At 45.0% G+C, this 24,105-nt stretch overlaps 1 protein-coding gene across 2 annotated transcripts in view; it reads left to right on the top strand.

The window, feature by feature from the left end:
* Nucleotides 1-24,105, top strand: part of LOC124142466 (hemicentin-1-like) — a 128,685-nt gene that overhangs the window by 52,606 nt on the left and 51,974 nt on the right. For both annotated transcript variants that reach the window (XM_048389608.1, XM_048389609.1), the window contains exons 24-39: nucleotides 463-747; nucleotides 1,534-1,815; nucleotides 3,166-3,450; nucleotides 4,158-4,436; nucleotides 5,680-5,855; nucleotides 9,007-9,109; nucleotides 9,524-9,808; nucleotides 10,934-11,218; nucleotides 11,682-11,966; nucleotides 12,673-12,945; nucleotides 13,336-13,479; nucleotides 16,007-16,138; nucleotides 17,324-17,534; nucleotides 20,462-20,544; nucleotides 21,197-21,469; nucleotides 22,986-23,117. In XM_048389608.1, the coding sequence (XP_048245565.1) occupies nucleotides 463-747; nucleotides 1,534-1,815; nucleotides 3,166-3,450; nucleotides 4,158-4,436; nucleotides 5,680-5,855; nucleotides 9,007-9,109; nucleotides 9,524-9,808; nucleotides 10,934-11,218; nucleotides 11,682-11,966; nucleotides 12,673-12,945; nucleotides 13,336-13,479; nucleotides 16,007-16,138; nucleotides 17,324-17,534; nucleotides 20,462-20,544; nucleotides 21,197-21,469; nucleotides 22,986-23,117 (3,513 nt within the window). The remainder of the gene's footprint in view (nucleotides 1-462; nucleotides 748-1,533; nucleotides 1,816-3,165; nucleotides 3,451-4,157; nucleotides 4,437-5,679; nucleotides 5,856-9,006; nucleotides 9,110-9,523; nucleotides 9,809-10,933; nucleotides 11,219-11,681; nucleotides 11,967-12,672; nucleotides 12,946-13,335; nucleotides 13,480-16,006; nucleotides 16,139-17,323; nucleotides 17,535-20,461; nucleotides 20,545-21,196; nucleotides 21,470-22,985; nucleotides 23,118-24,105) is intronic.

The following is a 24,105-nucleotide window of genomic DNA, read 5'->3' as shown; positions in this document are numbered from 1 at the left end:
AAAGAAGATGTCTGCATACAGAGACAAATTTTAGTGTTTACCTATGAAGACAGCAAATCACAACAGCAGTGTATCCACAATTTTCTCGAATGACAATCTTCAGCTATGATGTCGTTTCTAGTGTGACGTCATTCCGACCTCACGTCACAATAAGATTTGAATGACGTCAACAATGCTGTCCAGATAACGGGAACAATACACTGTTGTCTCGTCCCTAGGTCATGTGATTTTTATGAACCCCGATCCGATTGTCCTAGTAGGTAATAATATACGATAAGACTTTCTTGACTTGAAGTATCTGGGACCATTAAAGATGTAAGGAGTTATCAGCTGTTCCAGACTGAATGATGATTACAGATCTTTTCAAGAATCATAACTGTAAAGGATGTCTCAAAAAGCTATTAATAATGCATAGATTTATCTAGGATTCCAATCTGAGTGACCTTATTCCTGTTCCTCTAGTACCACCACAGATCAACCGCACGAACACGGTGACCAACCCGAACGTCATCGTCAACAGCACTGCTGTTATCAGCTGTCCTGTGACCGGCAACCCCCAGCCTGAGATTCTGTGGTATCGCAACAATGTGCTCCTTGACGCTCGCAGCAACCCGCGATACGAGATCCTGGCCAGTGGGAGACAACTCCGCATTTACCGCACACAGGTCAAGGACTCTGGGCAGTACACGTGTGCCTCTCGCAACAGAGCAGGAGAAGATAATATCCAATTTGATCTGGATGTTTGGGGTGAGTACTGGTTAAAGTTGAATATTCATCTGTAACATTTCCTTGGTTAAGTGTATGGCCCTGTGGGTGTTTGCAGGATATATTTATCCCCAGTGCCCAGTCTCCCTGTGAGGATTTCACTGCTGAATAAATTGTCAGTACTCAATGCTTGCCTCCCCATAAAAAGTCTTTGAAAATAAAGGTCCCCTGTCTCCCTGTGAGGATTTCACTGCTGAATAAATTGTCAGTACTCAATGCTTGCCTCCCCATAAAAAGTCTTTGAAAATAAAGGTCCCCAGTCTCCCTGTGAGGATTTCACTGCTGAATAAATTGTCAGTACTCAATGCTTGCCTCCCCATAAAAAGTCTTTGAAAATAAAGGTCCCCTGTCTCCCTGTGAGGATTTCAGTGCGGAATATATTGTCAGTACTCAATGTTTGCCTCCCCATAAAAAGTCTTTGAAAATAAAGGTCCCCTGTCTCCCTGTGAGGATGTGGCAATGGCCAGAACATGTCCCTTTAACCCCAGACAGAAATTATCCTCAGTCCTTCAAACTTTAATCCCAGGATTTCAGGATAGGTCTCCAGCACCCCAGGCTTATCTCCCTGTGGGGATTCATTGCCAGAAAATGTCCCATGTTTGTCATTAGAACAGAATCAAATAAAGAAGAGGTGGACTTTATTGTGTGTCATTATTCACTGACATTTGATTGTTGTTCATGATGTCAACCACTGGTTTGCCTGGCCCTGTATTAATTATTCCCAGGCCGCCTTGATATTACAATTCAGAAATCTGATCTTGTTTCCAGTCGCTCCGACCATCAACACTCAGGGCAGTAACTTCGAACCTAAGGTCATCGTCAACAGCACCATTGACCTCGACTGCCCTGCTGAGGGCAACCCACCGCCGCAAATCCGTTGGTTCCGTGACGGCACACCCGTCAATACCAACGATCCGGATATTACAATTCTGGAGGGAGGAATGCGAATGCAGATCCAGAATGCTGCAGTGGAAGATTCGGCCCGCTACACGTGTATTGTCAACAACCCAGCGGGGGAGGATGACGTTTCCTACGATCTCAGTGTACATGGTAGGTGCGGCGCGATACAACAGACGGTTATTGACGGTCTGTCAACACCATACCTGTGCTTGTTGGTTTCACTGAAGTGGTAAACATATGCATCTGAGAACTGCTTCAGTTAGGACTTTTCTCCCGCAGTAAGCTGACACACTGTGATATAACTGGAATCCTGTTCAAGTACTACACCCAACTCTCACTCACGTCTGTCTTAGTGATTGCCATTTATCATCATTTAATGGCAGACCAATTTTTTTATTTTTTTTATTTTATGTGTTTACTAACATACCAAGAAGCAAAATCAAAATATGACAAAGGTTTTCTTGATTGATTTGTCGAAACATTCCAAGAACAAAAATAAAAGTGTAAATACACAAAAGGTTCAGTGCAATACACTTATGGTCGGTCATTAAAATAACACCTCCTTCCACAATAATTATTACCGTTAATAATCATTTTAAGCCAGACCAATCTGTTAAAGTTTTTAAGTTGTAGGAGGCAAAATCAAATCAAACATATGTTTTCATTAAATACTGCTATCCTATCTCATCTTCCCTTCTTCTTTTCTGATGCACAACCCCTATCCTATCCACCTCACCATTGTCTCACTCACTATTGAAAAACATGCTTACCATCCCAGTAACCCTTAACCACATTGGTATGGTAGGGATTGTGTTAATCATGGTTTCTTCTATTGTGAAAAAAAGAAGTTATGTAAATATATTAAATATATGTAAAAAGATATTTATAAATATTTGTAAACATTTAAAAAAAAGTATATTAACCAGTGTATTTAGTCACTGATGAGAGGTCAAGTTTTGCAGAAGTACGACAGGCTCATCCATCCATCAAACAAACAAACAAAATACTGGGTCCTGACCATTCATTTCCTCAGTCAGTTCTTGTGGACATTCACATTTTACCATTATTTATTTTTTATGACGTATGTTGATAATAAATAATCATTCAAAACTGGCTTCCACAGGAGATATTGCTTGGTTGAGATCAAGCGACCTCTCCTTGGGCTATGATGAAACTGCATAACAGTGCTTTAGAAACCATTGGTTTCCTTGATGTCACTATTACATGACATAACGAATCTCTCTGCCACTGAAGCTTGTTAGTTGTACATTTTACACTCAAGACACTGTTTATTACCATGTACAAAATGACAAGGAATCAATTTGGATAATAAATAGAATATCACCTGGGTGGCTGTTTATATGAAATATATAACGCACGTCAGGAAATGTTTACCAGTACAATTCCCTTCTTTCGGGTGAGATTCTATGTTATATATGTTGAGGAGAACAATATCAGTTTGGACATGTACACTCGCCCCCTCTCTCATGTTTAATTCAGTCCCTCCGGAGATCTCGTCAGAGGGAGTTGTCACCGACCCCAAGGTCATTGAGAATGAGACCTTGACCCTGGACTGTCCTGCTGAGGGAGTTCCAGTGCCGGACATCTTGTGGCTGCAGGAGGGTCAGCCAATCGACTTTGAAGCCAACCCTCACATGATTATACAGGACCATGGTCGCCGCTTAATAATCCGAGGTGTCCATGTGCCGGATGCCGGTAACTACTTGTGTGTGGCCTCAAATGAAGCCGGGGAGGTAGAGAAGAGTTACGATCTGGAAGTTTGGGGTATGTACAAAGGGGGTTTGTCCCCAAAAGATTGGTCTAAGTGCCTTGAAACTGTTTTCACTTGAAGAGATTTTCAGTAGATTTGTTAACACTATTCTCCCTTTGAATCCCAGATGAACCTAAATTAATACACTTGATCTGTCAGAACCATATCAGGGCCCAGTTGTACCATGCAATCTTAGCTCAACGGCTATCGTAAGCCCATGTTAAAGTATGGGAGTTACAATCACCTTAGCGCTGGGATGGCTTTTGCAATGGGGCCCAGTGTGACCTCATGTTGACTCAACACAACAGAAGTACTTCTGAATGTGGTTTCAGCACACTCACACAGACAGATGCTTTGGTTCATCATTATGTACATAGTGAACTGTTCACTGGTTCCTGGTTTACCATATCAGCTTTACGAATTGTGAAATCCGGATTGTAATTTATCGTTTGAATTTGATATGTATATAATTTCAAATCAAGATGTCGGCTGGTCGGGCTCATTGACTTCGTTGATGCATATCACGGTATCCCAATTGTGTAGATTGATGCTCTTGATGTCAATCACTGGATTTTATGGTCCAAATTTTGTTATTTTCAGACTGCTGTCATATAGCTGGAATTTTGCTGAGTGCGGCGTTAAACAACAAAAATAACAATGTTGCATTTAGTGATTTAAAGAGGTATAACAACATGGATTGATTAACACCCTATCATTTCAGTACCACCCCACATAGATGACACAGCACGCGAAACCCACCCTCGGGTCATAAAGGGCCTAACAGCAACAATGACCTGCCCTGTGTCCGGTATTCCATTCCCGGCCATCAAGTGGTTACGAGACAATCGTGATATCACGTATGACTCTCGCGTGGAGGTTCTGAATGGCGGTCTCCAGCTGCGAGTACAGAACTCGACTGAGTTTGATGCAGGAGTCTACAGCTGTATCGCCTCCAGCCCAGCAGGGGAGGACAGGGCTGACTTCGATCTAGTTGTGCTTGGTAAGAGAAACACAGATGTTTCATCACCATCAGTTTTGTAGTCTAGCAGTTGTCACACATGGTCAAATCACAAGATTTAGTTATTTGTTTTAATTGTAACAGAACTACCTTCAAACCCATATGCCTTCAGGGCATTCTAGCTGAAATTCATGTACTAATCTTGGCTTACCAATAGTACCTATGGTCCCCAGTATTGTGCCCCAATTCTGTCTGCTGGTGGTCTATGGCCTGTTTCATAACAAATGTTATCTCATATGACATCTTTTCATGATTGAACTGCAGTCATATAGCTGGAATATTGCTGAGTGTGGTGTTAAACAACAAAGAAACAAAATCTTCATGGTGGCATACCAGTTTTAAATACAAATTTGTGATAGTCTCTTTGTGATGTCCTTTGTCTACAAGTTTTATACAGTCAATTTATTTATTATTAATCTATTAATCTACTGCAAGTGACTATACAACTGAAATACTGCCAATGTGACTTTAAATTTTAACTCACTCACTGTTCTTGGCCAACTGAAAAAGCTTGTAAGAAGTAAAAATCAGTACAGATTCATGCTTGTATATTGATGAAAAGAGACCTGCATGGCCTTATTGAGACTTTGTTGCCCTTGACCAAGACCATGTTTTCCTTGACCAAGACCGTGTTGCCCTTTACCAAGACCGTGTTGTCCTTGACTAAGACCTTGTTTGTCCTTGACCAAGACCGTGTTGACCTTTACTAATAATATGTTGCCTTGGCCAAGACTGTGTTGCCCTTTACCAAGACCATGTTGTCCTTGACCAAGACCTTGTTTGTCCTTGACCAAGACCGTGTTGTCCTTGACTAATAACATGCTGTCCTTGGCCAAGACCTTGTTTGTCCTTGGCCAAGACCGTGTTGTCCTTGGATAAGACCGTGTTGTCCTTGGCCAAGACCGTGTTGTCCTTGGATAAGACTGTGTTGTCCTTGACTAAGACTGTGTTGTCCTTGGCCAAGACCGTGTTGCATTTAACCAAGACCTTGTTGTCCTTACTAAGATCTTGTTGACTGAGAGCATACCCCAAAGTAAGGCCTTGTTGTCCAGGGTCTAGTCCTTTGATATGTTACGAAGTGATTACTAGTGTGATAGGGTAGAAAAGATACCAGATTGTACTCCCAACTGTGTATGACCCTGACTGAGTTTTCTTATTGGATATAATATGTAATATTGATCACAAAGCATAATCTACTTATCTCTCACTTTCACCCTATTTACAGTGAAGCCAGACATCGACGAGTCAAATGTGGTGTACAACCCCAAGGTGACCGAAGGGCGGCGAGTGCTGCTGGAGTGCCCCGTGTCTGGCATCCCGATCCCGGAGGTGGAGTGGCTCCTCAATGGCAGTCCCCTCATCCCGTCTGATGAAGTCAGGATCCTCAACAACAACCATCATGTAACTAGCTTCCTGTTGACTGATGGTCAGAAACCACCATGTAACTAGCTTCCTGTTGACCGATGGTCAACAATCCCCATGTAACTAGCTTCCTGTTGACTGATGGTCAACAACCACATGTAACTAGCTTCCTGTTGACTGATGGTCAACAACCACATGTAACTAGCTTCCTGTTGACTGATGGTCAATAACCACATGTAACTAGCTTCCTGTTGACTGATGGTCAACAATCCCCATGTAACTAGCTTCCTGTTGACTGATGGTCAACAACCACATGTAACTAGCTTCCTGTTGACTGATGGTCAATAACCACATGTAACTAGCTTCCTGTTGACTGATGGTCAACAACCACATGTAACTAGCTTCCTGTTGACTGATGGTCAATAACCACATGTAACTAGCTTCCTGTTGACTGATGGTCAACAATCCCCATGTAACTAGCTTCCTGTTGACTGATGGTCAACAACCACATGTAACTAGCTTCCTGTTGACTGATGGTCAACAACCACATGTAACTAGCTTCCTGTTGACTGATGGTCAACAACCACATGTAACTAGCTTCCTGTTGACTGATGGTCAATAACCACATGTAACTAGCTTCCTGTTGACTGATGGTCAACAATCCCCATGTAACTGGCTTCCTGTTGACTGATGGTCAACAACCACCATGTAACTAGCTTCCTGTAGACTGATGGTCAAAAACCACATGTAACTAGCTTCCTGTTGACTGATGGTCAACAACCACATGTAACTAGCTTCCTGTAGACTGATGGTCAATAACCACATGTAACTAGCTTCCTGTTGACTGATGGTCAACAACCACATGTAACTAGCTTCCTGTTGACTGATGGTCAACAACCACATGTAACTAGCTTCCTGTTGACTGATGGTCAACAATCCCCATGTAACTGGCTTCCTGTTGACTGATGGTCAACAACCACCATGTAACTAGCTTCCTGTAGACTGATGGTCAATAACCACATGTAACTAGCTTCCTGTTGACTGATGGTCAACAACCACATGTAACTAGCTTCCTGTTGACTGATGGTCAATAACCACATGTAACTAGCTTCCTGTTGACTGATGGTCAACAACCACATGTAACTAGCTTCCTGTAGACTGATGGTCAACAACCACATGTAACTAGCTTCCTGTTGACTGATGGTCAACAACCACATGTAACTAGCTTCCTGTTGACTGATGGTCAACAACCACATGTAACTAGCTTCCTGTTGACTGATGGTCAACAACCACATGTAACTAGCTTCCTGTTGACTGATGGTCAATAACCACATGTAACTAGCTTCCTGTTGACTGATGGTCAACAACCACATGTAACTAGCTTCCTGTAGACTGATGGTCAATAACCACATGTAACTAGCTTCCTGTTGACTGATGGTCAACAACCACATGTAACTAGCTTCCTGTTGACTGATGGTCAACAACCACATGTAACTAGCTTCCTGTTGACTGATGGTCAACAATCCCCATGTAACTAGCTTCCTGTTGACTGATGGTCAACAACCACATGTAACTAGCTTCCTGTTGACTGATGGTCAACAACCACATGTAACTAGCTTCCTGTTGACTGATGTTCAACAACCACATTTAACTAGCTTCCTGTTGACTGATGGTCAACAACCACCATATAACTAGCTTCCTGTTGACTGATGGTCAAAGAGAACATTTTTGAATATTTGTTTTAACTAAAATTACGTTGACATAATTAAGCCTCCAATCAAAATTGTTTTATTGTGGAAAGGGGGACTCCTGGCTGTTGGCATAATGACAAAAACAAAGAAATATTTTTGGTCAGATTATGTTTAGAGTATTAAAATTCAATGGTGTAATTATCTCTCCTGCATGTAGTAAGTCTGAAAACTGGCTAAAAATTGTAAGTTTATGTATGAGTTCAAGAAGGTTATGCTATGTGTCAATTGTTATTTTAAGAAGGCATTATTTTTATTCAAATTAACGAAATACTATATTTTCTTGAGTATAGTGCGCACCCAAGTATAATGCGCACCCTCCTCCAGTGGATTCAGTATTTTTGGCGAAAAGAAAAATTAGAATATTATGCACTGAAAAAAATTACACCATACCCCTTCAGCGAATTCCAGTAAACAGGTGGAACGGGTGATAAGAAACTTGGTCAGTACAAATTTGAAATTTGAGATAAAAAATCACCAGACATGTTGATTTACCATTTAAATTGTATTTTTTGTTCTGCTAGGCATTGTTTTACATCCAGGGATTAAGATTACCTTGTGTATTTTCTCGTAACCTAAGCTGGAAACAGCAATCAGCTGTACACACGTTTTCTTGGAATCTACTGGTTATTCGTCTAACCTTACCCAATGATATGACTTTAAAGGATTTTGATGCAAGGATCGGGAAAAATTGTATCTGAAACTATTTCTTATCAGGAATAATATATACCAATATTTTGTTATTTTATTCATGATAGTTGCAGCTTTTACGAAATATATTTAAAATAATAATAACCCTAAGCGTAGCACTTCAGTGCAGCTGATCCCTATCGGCAGGTATTTTTTTTCACATGGAACAATTTGACCAGTCACTGTTGAGGCTCCCACGCATGTGATCGCGAGAACTACATGTTGACATAGAATCCGCAAACTACAACAAATATGACTTTTAATGAGTCAAAGTTTGGCATTTATGATATATGTATCCATTCTCTGTCAACTAAAGTTCATTTCAAGGCGTCAGTAGCAGTAATTTGACCGTGGTTGCTCTTAATAACGGTGAATTTTGCGATCGTTTCACACACGATTTTGCCAAAATTTATTAAAACAATATTAGAAGGAATTTTGAATAAAATTAATGAAATAAGTTTCAAACAAAAGTCCAGATATACTATGAACACTTTTTATAACCTGACAGCCTAATTACATGATTAATTTGCGTGCTTCACTATAGATTTGTTGACATGATATTTCCGTTGTTACGTGCTCACGGTAATGTCTTTGCGTTGGGGGAAAAATACATCAAAAGTCATTATGGTGTGTATAATGCGCACCCCCTTCTACCCAGCTGTGTTTTGTTTTTTTAAAGTGTGCACTATACTCAAGGAAATAAGGTATAAACCCTGTTGTTGTGCTGACTCTCTAATTCACCCTGCCTGCAGCTGGAGATCGTGAGGGCTCTGGTGAAGGACACCGCCCAGTACACCTGTATCGCCACCAACGAGGCTGGCCAGTTGGAGAGGACATTCAGTCTCGAAGTTCTTGGTACGTCAGCTGAGGATAATAAACTGCTTGTATGAGAACTAATTCCCTTCAGTTAATCTCACATACAAAAGAGTCGGGTGACATTGTTATGACATGAAAGTGCTCTTAATTAAAAAAACACACAATTTAGTCCTAGTTTTAATTCTTTTTGTTTATAGTCTTTATTTTAGTCACTAAAAACTCTAAGTTACAGGAGATCAATTGTCAATTTGCTGTTCAGAATTGCAGTGCTTAGCCTGACAGGATCCACTGGTTGTTGTTTCAAATCCCCAATTTAACCCAGTTATGGTCCTTAGTCTATTGTGGGTTGCCCATGCTGGTGGGAACATTTAGAACTTGCATCCCCTTCCCCTCATACTATCATAATGATGAAATGCTGTTCAAAGAAGCGTAAATCTAAACTCACGGTTTCAGTTCCACCGAGCATCGATCGCAACCTGATACAAGAGAACCCCTCAGTGCACCAGAACAAGACCGTGTTGTTGAACTGCCCTGTGGATGGTGTGCCGACCCCCAGCATCTTGTGGTTGAAGGATCGTGTCCCACTGCTGGACTTCCCATACCGCGACCTGCGAGTCCTGAATGAAGACACCACCCTGGAGGTGAGCAACGCACAGGTGGACGACGCGGGGAGCTACACCTGCCGCGCCCTCAACCAAGCCGGCACAGACGAGGTGGTCATCAAGCTAGATGTGTTTGGTGAGTGGATCATTGTGAATGTATGTCAGTATATCAGAGTATCACTATATCGTGTTACGTGCCCACTTCCAAACTGAAACAATAAGTTGACGCAAAAGAATTCAGTGTGAAAACATCAAAGAAATGGTACACAGTTAACAATTGTATTATAATGTTAACTAGGTTTACAAATCAATACAAATTACTGCAGAGTAATTATAATAGGAGTACAAAATACAAAAGCAGTGGTGATAGAAATAGGCCAAGGCTAGATATCCAGGGTGAAAAGATGATCTTTACACAACCACTGGTCTTGATGTAATGTGAGATGAGAGAGGCACACCCTTGCCCCCTTATATAGCCTAATCCCTTCTGGAAGTTTCTATGCAGTGCTGGATTAGACTGGCTGTTCTAGAAGATTCCAGATTTCACTTGAATCCAAAAGCATCTAAATGTAGTAACTTTCGTATCAGTGCTTACATTAGATAGTACTAAATTCCTGACAACTAACCATTGTCAAAACACAATGGTATAAAATTCTACTGAATCTCAGCAAAAACAACATTGTTTAACAATTAACTACACTGCTATATAACAACAGTATATAAATGAGTATCACTATACAGTATATCAGATTGTCACTATAAAGTATATCACATTGTTATACAGTACATCAGAGTATCACTGTATAGTATATCAGATTGTCACTATAAAGTATATCACATTGTTATACAGTACATAAGAGTATCACTGTATAGTATATCAGATTGTCACTATAAAGTATATCACATTGTTATACAGTACATCAGAGTATCACTGTATAGTATATCAGATTGTCACTATAAAGTATGTCACATTGTTACACAGTACATCAGAGTATCACTGTATAGTATATCAGATTGTTACTATAAAGTATGTCACATTGTTACACAGTACATCAGAGTATCACCATGCAGTATATCACAGTATTGCTTATGAAGTATAGCAGAATACAGCCTTTGTTGAACTAAAAGTAAAGCTCCCCAATTACCCCATGCCTGTTGCCTTCAAAACTTGATTCACCCTGTGCTAATGTTATGTGTCCAGCGCAGTAAGTCAACTGTGATATGTATAGGTTGCCAAGGATTGATTCACCTTGTGTTCCAGTCCCGCCTGTGTTCAACGGTAACGAGAGCCCCGAGACCCTGGATGTTGTGACGACCCAGCCAATTACATTACCGTGTAACATCAGCGGTGTCCCCAAGCCCTCGATCCTCTGGCTGAAAGATGGTGCCATCATCGTGGCAGAGGAGAATCCCAACATTATCATAGAGAATGGCGGCAAGGTACTGAAGATCCTACAGGCGTCCACCCTTGACACAGCCAGATACACCTGTCATGCTGAGAACCAGGCTGGCTTTATAGAGAAACAGTATGATCTTCAAGTGCTGGGTGCGTAGTACTTCTTATGCCAGACTAATTTGGGTGTGGTTTCTTTACAGATTAGCCTTCTCCAAAGCTACAAATTTTGCAGTATTTGATTCTAAATACATGTTTAACATCATTATGTTTGTATTTTTGTGTACATTTTTAGTTCAGGAGTTGAATTAAGACTAACTCCATAAGTGACTGATATTTTATAAATAATGTCCTTATTTCTTTACATATAAAATGTTTCTGTCTCTATATACTCACTGATAAAAAGCAAGAAATAAGTATTAAAAAAAACAGATTGTGCAATTTAAAACAAAGTATAAAGAAATGTTATCATTTATTCCCACTGTGTAGCAATAGAATCTTGAGAGAACAAAGCCATATGATAGACACATTTGCTTAACAAAAATTGAGTTGGAGAGTGCCCGTCAAATGATGTAGTTCATAGCTGTATACCAACAAATGAATTAAACTCTTGCAGTTCCACCAAAGATCAATGGCTCCGAAGTGACTCAAAGTGTTCCTGTCATTCTGGACCAATCAGTGACCCTGGAGTGTCCAGCAGTGGGAATACCACCTCCGGACGTAAGGTGGTACAGGTCAGGGGAGATAATCCCTCAGTATGGAATCCCCAATATCCGTATCCTTGACAATGGCAGGAAACTGTACATTATCAGTGCTCAACTCTTGGACTTTGGCGCCTACAGTTGTCAGGCGATTAACACGGCTGGAGAAGCGAGCCTCAGGTTCGAAGTCTCTGTTATGGGTAAGGAGAGAAAAAATATAATCTGTTTTTGCAAAGTCGGACCAAAAAGATGTTTTTTATGATTGACAAATTTTATTCTCAGAGTAGAAATGGCCTGAAAATATAGATGTACATTAGTGGTTACTTGATATTTGACAGTTCTGTAAGATGTTGCCCCGACCTCAAGTTACAGTGGAACTCTTTGACCCTTTGACCAAACAAATCTTATGTCAGGCCAGATTTATTGTCTTCATATTTTTAAGTAATAAAAATAATGCCATTTATGCATTGTATCACCATTTGACCCGTGAAGATCCAGGTTAGAATTAGTCTTCAGCAACCCATTCTTGTCACAAGAAGGGGCGGTCGGGTAGCCTTGTGGTTAAAGCGTTCGCTCATCACGCCGAAGACCCGGGTTCGATTCCCGACATGGGAACAATGTGTGAAGCCCATTTCTGGTGTCCCCCGCCGTGATATAGCTGGAATATTGCTAAAAGCGGCGTAAAACCATACTCACTCACTCTTGTCACAAGAGTGGACATACTCTGTGATTTAGTTAATGCATGTCATCTTATCCCAGTTGTGTAGATCAGTGTTCATGATATCAATAACTGGATTGTCTGGTCCAGACTTGATTAATAACAGACTGCCATCATATAGCTAGAATACTGTTGAATGTAGCTTTAATCAAAGAAACAAACAAAATCTCACCTCACTTTTTGGTCAGTTCCACCGGAAATTGCGCCTGGTGCCACCCAGATGGCAGCAGAGGTCAACACGCCCACAGTCCTGCAGTGTGAGACAAATGGTCAGCCCCAGCCCAACGTCACCTGGACCAAGGATGGCTCCCCCTTCCCATCCACCGGGCTCCGGCACCGAATGTTAAGGTCAGGGTCACTGGAGTTCTCACGGATCATGATAGAGGATGCTGGCAATTACCAGTGCACGGCATCCAACAGTGCAGGCAATGCCACCCGCACAATCAGCATTGACGTTCAAGGTAAGAAAAAAAAAAAGTCTGGCACTCCAATAAGGTGGAGCTCAGTGGTGGTGCTGTATACTCAAATATCAAGGTTACTATAGATGATAAATACCCGGACCTATTCGCTACCCCAGTTTCATTTAGGAAGTGTAGTCACTATCTGTCTTATTTTTAATTTTGCACTGATTTACCCTTGTTCATGTTTAATTTGATTGGACAACTATTTTTAGCATCACATATTTCAAACCAGTGACTGGACCCTTTTTGCCACCATAACTTTGTTTAGGATCTTTGCCATCGATTATGAATCATGAGGCTATCATTTCCTCCTCATCCTGTGATTGACCAAATGCACTGTACATGTATAACAGGGAATCTCAGTCTTCATCATGACATGTTCCTTGTCAGTTCCTGCAAAGATCCTGAACGTAGGCCCAGCTGTAATGAAGTCTCCACTGTCCACCGGCATAACCCTGCCCTGTGAGGTGGAGGGCACCCCCACGCCTAGGATCTTCTGGCTGAAGAACAGGGCTCTCCTACGTGAGGATGAGGGTGAGTGAGGGGTGGGAGGGCTGAAGAACGGGGACCTCCTACTGGAGGGTGAGGGGTGGGCTGAAGAACAGGGACCTCCTACTGGAGGGTGAGGGGTGGGCTGAAGAACAGGGAGTGGGCTGAAGAACAGGGACCTCCTACTGGAGGGTGAGGGGTGGGCTGAAGAACAAGGACCTCCTTCTGGAGGGTGAGGGGTTGGCTGAAGAACAGGGAGTGGGCTGAAGAACAGGGACCTCCTACTTGAGGGTGAGGGGTTGGCTGAAGAACAGGGACCTCCTACTGGAGGGTGAGGGGTGGGCTGAAGAACAGGGACCTCCTACTGGAGGGTGAGGGGTGGGCTGAAGAACAGGGAGTGGGCTGAAGAACAGGGACCTCCTACTGGAGGGTGAGGGGTTGGCTGAAGAACAGGGACCTCCTACTGGAGGGTGAGGGGTGGGCTGAAGAACAGGGACCTCCTACTGGAGGGTGAGGGGTGGGCTGAAGAACAGGGAGTGGGCTGAAGAACAGGGACCTCCTACTGGAGGGTGAGGGGTGGGCTGAAGAACAGGGAGTGGGCTGAAGAACAGGGACCTCCTACTGGAGGGTGAGGGGTGGGCTGAAGAACAAGGACCTCCTTCTGGAGGGTGAGGGGTTGGCTGAAGAACAGGGAGTGGGCTGAAGAACAGGGACCTCCTACTTGAGGGTGAGGGGTTGGCTGAAGAACAGGGACCTCCTACTGGAGGGTGAGGGGTGGGCTGAAGAACAGGGACCTCCTACTGGAGGGTGAGGGGTGGGCTGAAGAACAGGGAGTGGGCTGAAGAACAGGGACCTCCTACTGGAGGGTGAGGGGTGGGCTGAAGAACAGGGACCTCCTACTGGAGGGTGAGGGGTGGGCTGAAGAACAGGGAGTGGGCTGAAGAACAGGGACCTCCTACTGGAGGGTGAGGGGTTGGCTGAAGAACAGGGAGTGGGCTGAAGAACAGGGACCTCCTACTGGAGGGTGAGGGGTTGGCTGAAGAACAGGGAGTGGGCTGAAGAACAGGGACCTCCTACTGGAGGGTGAGGGGTTGGCTGAAGAACAGGGACCTCCTACTGGAGGGTGAGGGGTTGGCTGAAGAACAGGGAGTGGGCTGAAGAACAGGGACCTCCTACTGGAGGGTGAGGGGTTGGCTGAAGAACAGGGAGTGGGCTGAAGAACAGGGACCTCCTACTGGAGGGTGGGGGTTGGCTGAAGAACAGGGAGTGGGCTGAAGAACAGGGACCTCCTACTGGAGGGTGAGGGGTGGGCTGAAGAACAGGGAGTGGGCTGAAGAACAGGGACCTCCTACTGGAGGGTGAGGGGTTGGCTGAAGAACAGGGAGTGGGCTGAAGAACAGGGACCTCCTACTGGAGGGTGAGGGGTTGGCTGAAGAACAGGGAGTGGGCTGAAGAACAGGGACCTCCTACTGGAGGGTGAGGGGTTGGCTGAAGAACAGGGACCTCCTACTGGAGGGTGAGGGGTTGGCTGAAGAACAGGGAGTGGGCTGAAGAACAGGGACCTCCTACTGGAGGGTGAGGGGTTGGCTGAAGAACAGGGAGTGGGCTGAAGAACAGGGACCTCCTACTGGAGGGTGGGGGTTGGCTGAAGAACAGGGAGTGGGCTGAAGAACAGGGACCTCCTACTGGAGGGTGCGGGGTGGGAGGGCTGAAGAACAGGGCTCTCCTACTGGAGGGTGAGGGATGGGCTGAAGGACAGGGACCTCCTTCTGGAGGGTGAGGGGTTGGCTGAAGAACAGGGAGTGGGCTGAAGAACAGGGACCTCCTACTGGAGGGTGAGGGGTTGGCTGAAGAACAGGGAGTGGGCTGAAGAACAGGGACCTCCTACTGGAGGGTGAGGGGTTGGCTGAAGAACAGGGACCTCCTACTGGAGGGTGAGGGGCTGGCTGAAGAACAGGGACCTCCTACTGGAGGGTGAGGGGTGGGCTGAAGAACAGGGACCTCCTACTGGAGGGTGAGGGGTTGGCTGAAGAACAGGGCTCTCCTACTGGAGGGGGAGGGCTGAAGAACAGGGCTCTCCTACAGGAGGGGGAGGGTGAAGGGTGGGTGGTGAATGGGTTGGCTCTCCTTCGGGAATATCTAGAGTGTAGGAGTGTTGAGCGATGTGTGATGTTGGGATGAAGAACAGTATTCCAGAATTCCAAGACGATATTCAGTCTCCCCTTCTTCAGATGAAAAATGGGGTGTATTATCCTACAAGCCCTGGCAATGGATGGCGCGAGAGCGTCGAGCCACACTTATACTTTACTTTAAGGGGAGTCATGCTGCAATGAGTCGGAGTGTTGCGAAGTGAGCATGGAAGCTTGGGGTGAGAGCCCAAAAGGAACTGCCTCAGAGGTATATTTTGGTCGTAGTAATTATTGAAAAATTCTTGCAGTTCATAAATCAAAAGGCAAAAAAGTGGCTTGTCTGTATAACATGTACTGGGCATAAGTTTGACTGCATGTTAAATAAACCTTTGTTTCTTTTAGAAATATAACTGATCTCTCCTGTGTGTATTTCCTCTGTCCAGGCTCCTACCAAGTGCTGTCCAACGGCTCACTGCACATCACGGACCTGCAGCTGTACCATCGAGGCGTCTACACCTGCATCGCGCAAAACAGGGCTGGCTCCTCCAAGAGGGACATCACCCTCCAAGTACAAGGTGGGTCACTGCATGGGGCAGGTAGTGTACTCAGAGGGCTCCAGTACGGATGCCCAGTACCTCATGTGAGGCAGACGAGGTCGCAGTATCTCAAGTGTGTCTTCAAGTTAGAAGTCCAGGGCGGAATAGCTCCCCAGCACCCCATGCTTGTCTCCCTGTGGTGATTCTGGGGCAGAGTAGCTCCCCAGCACCCCATGCTTGTCTCCCTGTGGTGATTCAGGGGCAGAGTAGCTCCCCAGCACCCGATGTTTGTCTCCCTGTGGTGATTCTGGGGCAGAATAGGTCCCCAGCACCCAATGCTTGTCTCCCTGTGGTGATTCTGGGGCGGAATAGGTCCCCAGTATCCCATGCTTGTCTCCCTGTGGTGATTCTGGGGCAGAATAGGTCCCCAGCACCCCATGCTTATCTCCCTGTGGTGATTCTGGGGCAGAATAGGTCCCCGGTACCCCATGCTTATCTCCCTGTGGTGATTCTGGGGCAGAATAGGTCCCCAGCACCCCATGCTTATCTCCCTGTGGTGATTCTGGGGCAGAATAGGTCCCCAGTACTCCATGCTTATCTCCCTGTGGTGATTCTGGGGCAGAATAGGTCCCCAGCACCCCATGCTTATCTCCCTGTGGTGATTCTGGGGCAGAATAGGTCCCCAGCACCCCATGCTTGTCTCCCTGTGGTGATTCTGGGGCAGAATAGGTCCCCAGCACCCCATGCTTATCTCCCTGTGGTGATTCTGGGGCAGAATAGGTCCCCAGCACCCCATGCTTGTCTCCCTGTGGTGATTCTTGGGCAGAATAGGTCCCCAGCACCCCATGCTCATCTCCCTGTGGTGATTCTGGGGCAGAATAGGTCCCCAGCACCCCATGCTCATCTCCCTGTGGTGATTCTGGGGCAGAATAGGTCCCCAGCACCCCATGCTTATCTCCCTGTGGTGATTCTGGGGCAGAATAGGTCCCCAGCACCCCATGCTTGTCTCCCTGTGGTGATTCTGGGGCAGAATAGGTCCCCAGTACCAATGATTGGCCCCCTTTCTGTAATTGGTACAATTCTGAAGTTCATTTATTCTGAAATAGTACTTTTTGAAATCACACTTTTACTTTACCTCAAATACTGACTTGGTGCTGTCAACTACATGAAACCAAGTTGATTTAAGTCATTATCTGTGTCTTCAATGTCACTCATTGCTTGTAGTTCCACCGACCATCAGTGTGGCACAGCGGAACTTTGTGGTGCTCCAGAACCGGACGGCTGTGATGCCCTGCAGCGCTACAGGCATCCCGAGGCCCAAGATCCGGTGGGAGAAGGATGGGAAGGAGATTACCGCCACCAACTACGGCCACTCCTACAGCCGCGTCCACTACATCACGCTGCAGAATGGAGGACTCGCCATACCTCATGCAAGGTAACGTCACTCCACTCTCCCATCCGGTCAGGAAAGAACATGTGTTTTAGCATTAATTAACTGATGTGACTATTGGGAGGTGGGGTTTTCTTGTCAGAAAACTAGAAAAATGAACTAGATTTTGTAACTTATCCTATCTCACACAATGCGGTCCTCTTTCTTCTTTCGATCCTAAGGGAAAAAGTGCCTGGACAAGGGTTTCCAGCTTCTAAAATTAATTCACCCAGACATACCTCGCATCACCTTGTTCACCTCCCAACATCTGGGCCATGCACGTTGCATGCTAGTTAATCTACATGCACTGATCACGTGGTTTCCCCAGCCAATTCATTCTCTTTTAAATCACCGTCTTCCCAAGGCAAGGGAATTAACTGACTTTAAAAGTCCAGTTTTCACCCTTGCCGAAATAGGCTGGAATGTCTGGGCTCGATCGTAACGCCACCAGTGACTATTACAAGTTATGTCCCTTCTATGTACCACCCCACCACCACCACCCCACATCTACTGACCAATCAGATTCCACCTCTCATATCACTTGCATTTGCTTTAAACAAAATGGGACCCGTGAAGATCCAGGGTAGAATAGGTCTTCAGCAACCCATGCTTGCCGCTAACTTGGTTGGTGCATGTCATCGATCCCAATTACGTAGATCGATGCTCATGGTGTCAAATCACTGGATTGTCTGGTCCAGACTTGATTATTTACAGACCGCCATCATATAGCTGGAATATTGCTGAGTGCGGCGTAAAACAACAAACCAATCAACCAAAACCAATTAAGCAAAATGGGGGCACCCAGTCAAGACAAACTCCCTTGCTTCGGGAAGATGTATTGCCTGCCATCAACTTTGCATTTTTGTTGTGAAGTCTTCACTTGTTTGCCGACCTTCAATTTGCCAGACTTCATCTATATTTTTGCTTGGTATGCCTTTTTCCTTACACACCTCGGCAGCTTTGACGGGCTTGGATGTTCACTGAGTACTCTCGCTGGATGTCGGTTTGGCTGAACCTATTACATCATCTTGGCCTCTTCGGAAGTGTTTCATTCCTCTTCACAAGCTTTGTCTTATGACACTTAACATTGTTACTTTAACATTGATTGGTATCACTGTTAAGCTCCAGCTTCCTTGTGTATAGCCTTAGGTTGTTATCTATGTAGAATTGGGAGTAGCGCCCCACCATCCCACCGTGGGATAATGCATATTGTGAGATAGGATAAGTTTAAACATTTGTAAATTTTACAATAAATTGTATATATATATACTTATCCTATCTCACATGTTATGTACCCACCCGTTCATCCTCAAACCACAATTTCCTTTGCCTATAACACTGTTGAACGAGAATGAATTGGCTGGGGAAACCACGTGATCAGTGCATGTTGGTCCACCAGCATGTAAGCATACATGACCCAGATGTTGGGAGGTGTCTGGGTGAATTAATTTTAGAAGCTGGAAACCCTTGTCCAGAAACTTTTTCAATTAGGATCGAAAGAAGAAAGCAAAATCCACAGTGTGAGATAGGATAAGTATATAATTATACAATTTATTGTAAAATTTACAATATTGTAATTCTGTTGATAAAAAAGACCAAACTTATTTCATTTTTGGATAAAGTAAAGAAAATGATAATTGTGACATTTATATAATTTTGACACTTGAGGGGAAAAAAGAAAATTGTCATGGGTAAACTCCCTGTTTCTCCCCTGAAATAATATGTCTATTTCTGAAAACAGTAACTACTGTTCATTATGACAATCTCTCACTGTTTGTGACAGAGCAGTGGATGCAGGGACACCCAATACATACCAAAACATACCTGAAGACACTCAGACTCAACTGTGACAGAGCTGTGGCATCAGGGAAACATGTAACGCACCTGTACACACCTGTACACACCCAGGCTCACCCGAGACAGAGCTGTGAATGCAGGGGCACCTCTTACACACTTGTACACACCCAGGCTCACCCGGGACAGAGCAGTGGATGCAGGGGCACCTGTTACACACTTGTACCCATCTGTACACATCTGTACACACCCAGGCTCACCCGGGACAGAGCTGTGGATGCAGGGGCACCTGTTACACACTTGTACGCATCTGTACACATCTGTACACACCCAGGCTCACCTGAGACAGTGCTGTGGATGCAGGGGCACCTGTTACACACTTGTACGCATCTGTACACACCCAGGCTCCCCCAGGACAGAGCTGTGGATGCAGGGGCACCTGTTACACACTTGTACCCATCTGTACACATCTGTACACACCCAGGCTCACCTGAGACAGTGCTGTGGATGCAGGGGCACCTGTTACACACTTGTACGCATCTGTACACATCTGTACACACCTAGGCTCCCCCAGGACAGAGCTGTGGATGCAGGGGCACCTGTTACACACTTGTACGCATCTGTACACACCCAGGCTCACCCGAGACAGAGCTGTGGATGCAAGGGCACCTGTTACACACTTGTACGCATCTGTACACACCCAGGCTCACCCAAGACAGAGCTGTGGATGCAAGGGCACCTGTTACACACTTGTACGCATCTGTACACACCTAGGCTCACCAGGGACAGAGCTGTGGATGCAGGGCTGTACACCTGTTAACACCAGCACATATCGATACTCTCCTAAATACACCTGCACTCAGCTGTTGCACATGTATGTATGTGTGATAAGAGCTGTGGATGCAGCATGGTACCCCAGTCCTCAATGTTTACAAATATACACACCTGTACATAACTGTACAAACCTGTGCACCCTTGTACTCACCTGTGTGTTTGTGTGACAGAGCTGTGGATGCAGGGGCACCTGTTACACACTTGTACACACCTGTACACACCCCGGCTCACCCGGGACAGAACTTAACTGTATGAACCTGTGCACCCTGCACACACTTGTACTCACCTGTGTGTTTGTGTGACAGAGCTGTGGATGCAGGGACGTACACCTGTATAGCTGAGAACCAGGCTGGCAATGCTACAGAGAGTGTCTCCCTCACAGTGGAAGGTAAGCATCAACCCCCACACTGGCTGGTGGCACAGTGGGTAGTGCCCTGACTTGCAATTGTCATGTGGGGTATTGTTTTGTTTTTGTTTTTTCAGGGGACTTTGAAAATAAATTTCAGTGTAGTTTGTTTCCCCCTTTTTTCACAAATTTAACCCAACTGACCACACAGCATTCAGTGTATATATATATATATCCTGAACAAAACAGGTTTTGGATCATGAATTTCTTTACATATTTTTATGAAATTTTGTGCTCCATCTTCACTAGAAAAACATATCCTCAAAAATATTCATGATCCCTGACTTTTATTGTTCAGTGTATTATTTACAAACTGGTCACTGAATAACATGGTTCATGCTTCATTGTGGGTGGTGGGGTAGCCTAGTGGTTAAAGCGTTCATCATGCCGAATTCCTGGGTTTGATTCGTGACATGGGCACAATGTGTTCAAGCCCATTTCTGGTGTCCCCTGCCATGGTATTGCTGGAATATTGGTAAAAGCTGCGTAAAACCATATTTACTCACTCCCTCACTCACTCATTCTTAATTGGAAACATTTCAGTTGTCTAATAATATTTGATTGTGTGAAAAATAATATGGGTACATTGACAATAGAAAGAGCAAGTTTTTAAATGTTGATGTTGTTATTACAGTCCCTCCAAAGATCAAATCTGCAGCTCCCCAATTCGTGGTAACCGTTGGCGACCGGGCCACCATGCCCTGTGAGGCAGGAGGAAACCCTGCACCAAGGATCTCCTGGACCAGAGACGGCAGTTGGATCAGTCCCAGGGACCCCAAGTATACCCTCACAGATGAGGGTTCATTGATCATTGAGCGAGTGGAGGCAGAGGACACGGGCAGCTACGTGTGCACGGCGGACAACAAGGCCGGCCGGGACTCCCAGAGCAGGCTGCTCAGAGTACAAGGTTGGTCAACTGCTTGGAATCAAAATATACTGCTGGGAAAAAAGTTAAAGTATACGCAATGTTTTTTACAATAGTTATTCTGTCATGGCTGGTGGGTATTGCATTCCAAGCATTCCAAATGTGGGTGTTCTTGGTATTTGACTAGCATGAGTGCAGTAATCTGTTTTTTATACACCCTAACATTGCACCATTTTAGTTTAAGTTCCATCCCTTCCATATTTTCATATATCCTGAAATGTCTTTGGAAATATCGACATATGACATCGAACACATTTAAATAAATGTCCAAGATGCCACCAATAGCTGTTGGTCCCATTGGTACAAGGTGTATGTTCCGCCGGACTGTTACATGTACTAAGTTCTGGCAATATGCGGTATAAGGAACCGCCTCCGTGGTCTAGTGGTAGATGTCCGTCCGGAGAGTGGAAGGTCCGGGGATCAATCCCTGACCGCGTCATACCAAAAGACGTTAAAACTTGTTGTTACCCTGTCTGGCGCTTGGCATTAAGGGGCTAAAACAAGGACTGGTCGGCTCGGAGTTAGTATACTGTGTCTGAGTGGGATATTCATGTTAAACTGTGGCATGGTATCTCAGTGAGCTAGCACTATAAATCGGCATCAGTCTGGACTAGTACAAGCAGACAGACACACACACACACACACACACACACACACACACACACACACACACACACACACACACACACACACACACACACACACACACACACACACACACACACACATCGCAATATAAGTGCAATAATCTTGGACGCGACGTTAAACCCCACTTCACCACACCTCACCGGTATAAGGAAGCAGAGGACCAGTCCAAAGGTTGGCTGATTGTACTCATAAAACCCCAGTAAGCCAACTGTAGATGTTGTTCTTGCCTTGTGCTCTTCATCAATCTCCTTCTGATGATACCTGGACTACATATCAAAGGCAAAAAGAAATTTTTATTCAGCAAGATGACAAAAAAATATCTTCCATTCTTGGCAAGGCATATACATCTTTAACTGTCTGTCAGTTCTGAAGTCATATCTTGCAAAACTAAAACATTAGAAGCCCATGGACTGTGTGATCTTCTAATGATACCACATCTAAGCAGTTGTTGTAGATGGTCCTCCACCTCTTGGCACGTTGAATGTGGAATGTGTCTATGTCATTGCTTGAATGGCATATTGTCTGCAAGTTCAATTCGGTGTTTGACTTCTGTATAATGTCCAATATCTAAGTCCCCAGTTGAAAGAATGTTGCTGTATATCTTCAGTAAATCTTCACCAAGCTTCATCTGTGATCTTGGGAGCAATGTCAATCGCTAATCTAGATGTTTTGCAGGTTCTCATCAGTCCCAGTTGCACATATACACTTCTGTAGAAGATGGGGCCTGTTGTACATAGCCAGTGAGGAATTATTGCTGAATGCAAGTAGGGAGGTTAAAGCAACCATAACACTGACATGGTTGTGTGGTACGTCATGATGCATGGCCTGATCATGCTGTATTCTGTTGCAGTTCCTCCCCGACTCCTCATCATCCCCCGGGACAAGGAGGTGACCATCAACAATAGGCTGGAGATGGAGTGTGCTGCAGATGGTGTGCCCATCCCCACCATCACCTGGCTCCTCAATGGCAAGCCTATCGCATGTAAGTGTCTCCACCATCACCTGGCTCCTCAATGGCAAGCCTATAGCATGTAAGTGTCTCACCCATCATCTGGCTCCTCAATGGCAAGCCTATCGCATGTAAGTGTCTCGCCCATCATCTGGCTCCTCAATGGCAAGCCTATAGCATGTAAGTGTCTCCACCATCACCTGGCTCCTCAATGGCAAGCCTATCGCATGTAAGTGTCTCGCCCATCATCTGGCTCCTCAATGGCAAGCCTATCGCATGTAAGTGTCTCCACCATCACCTGGCTCCTCAATGGCAAGCCTATCGCATGTAAGTGTCTCGCCCATCATCTGGCTCCTCAATGGCAAGCCTATCGCATGTAAATGTCTCGCCCATCATCTGGCTCCTCAATGGCAAGCCTATAGCATGTAAGTGTCTCCACCATCACCTGGCTCCTCAATGGCAAGCCTATCGCATGTAAGTGTCTCGCCCATCATCTGGCTCCTCAATGGCAAGCCTATCGCATGTAAGTGTCTCGCCCATCATCTGGCTCCTCAATGGCAAGCCTATCGCATGTAAGTGTCTCGCCCATCATCTGGCTCCTCAATGGCAAGCCTATCGCATGTAAGTGTCTCCACCATCACCTGGCTCCTCAATGGCAAGCCTATAGCATGTAAGTGTCTCCACCATCACCTGGCTCCTCAATGGCAAGCCTATCGCATGTAAGTGTCTCGCCCATCACCTGGCTCCTCAATGGCAAGCCTATAGCATGTAAGTGTCTCCACCATCATCTGGCTCCTCAATGGCAAGCCTATAGCATGTAAGTGTCTCCCCCATCATCTGGCTCCTCAATGGCAAGCCCATAGCATGTAAGTGTCTCGCCCATCACCTGGCTCCTCAATGGCAAGCCTATCGCATGTAAGTGTCTCGCCCATCATCTGGCTCCTCATTGGCAAGCCTATAGCATGTAAGTGTCTCCACCATCATCTGGCTCCTCAATGGCAAGCCTATCGCATGTAAGTGT

Source organism: Haliotis rufescens, unplaced genomic scaffold, assembly GCF_023055435.1.
Source record: "Haliotis rufescens isolate VD_foot unplaced genomic scaffold, xgHalRufe1.0.p SCAF_8, whole genome shotgun sequence".
Lineage (NCBI taxonomy): Eukaryota > Metazoa > Mollusca > Gastropoda > Lepetellida > Haliotidae > Haliotis > Haliotis rufescens.
The sequence above is the reverse complement of the archived record's forward strand: the minus strand, read 5'-3'. Positions and strand labels throughout refer to the sequence as shown.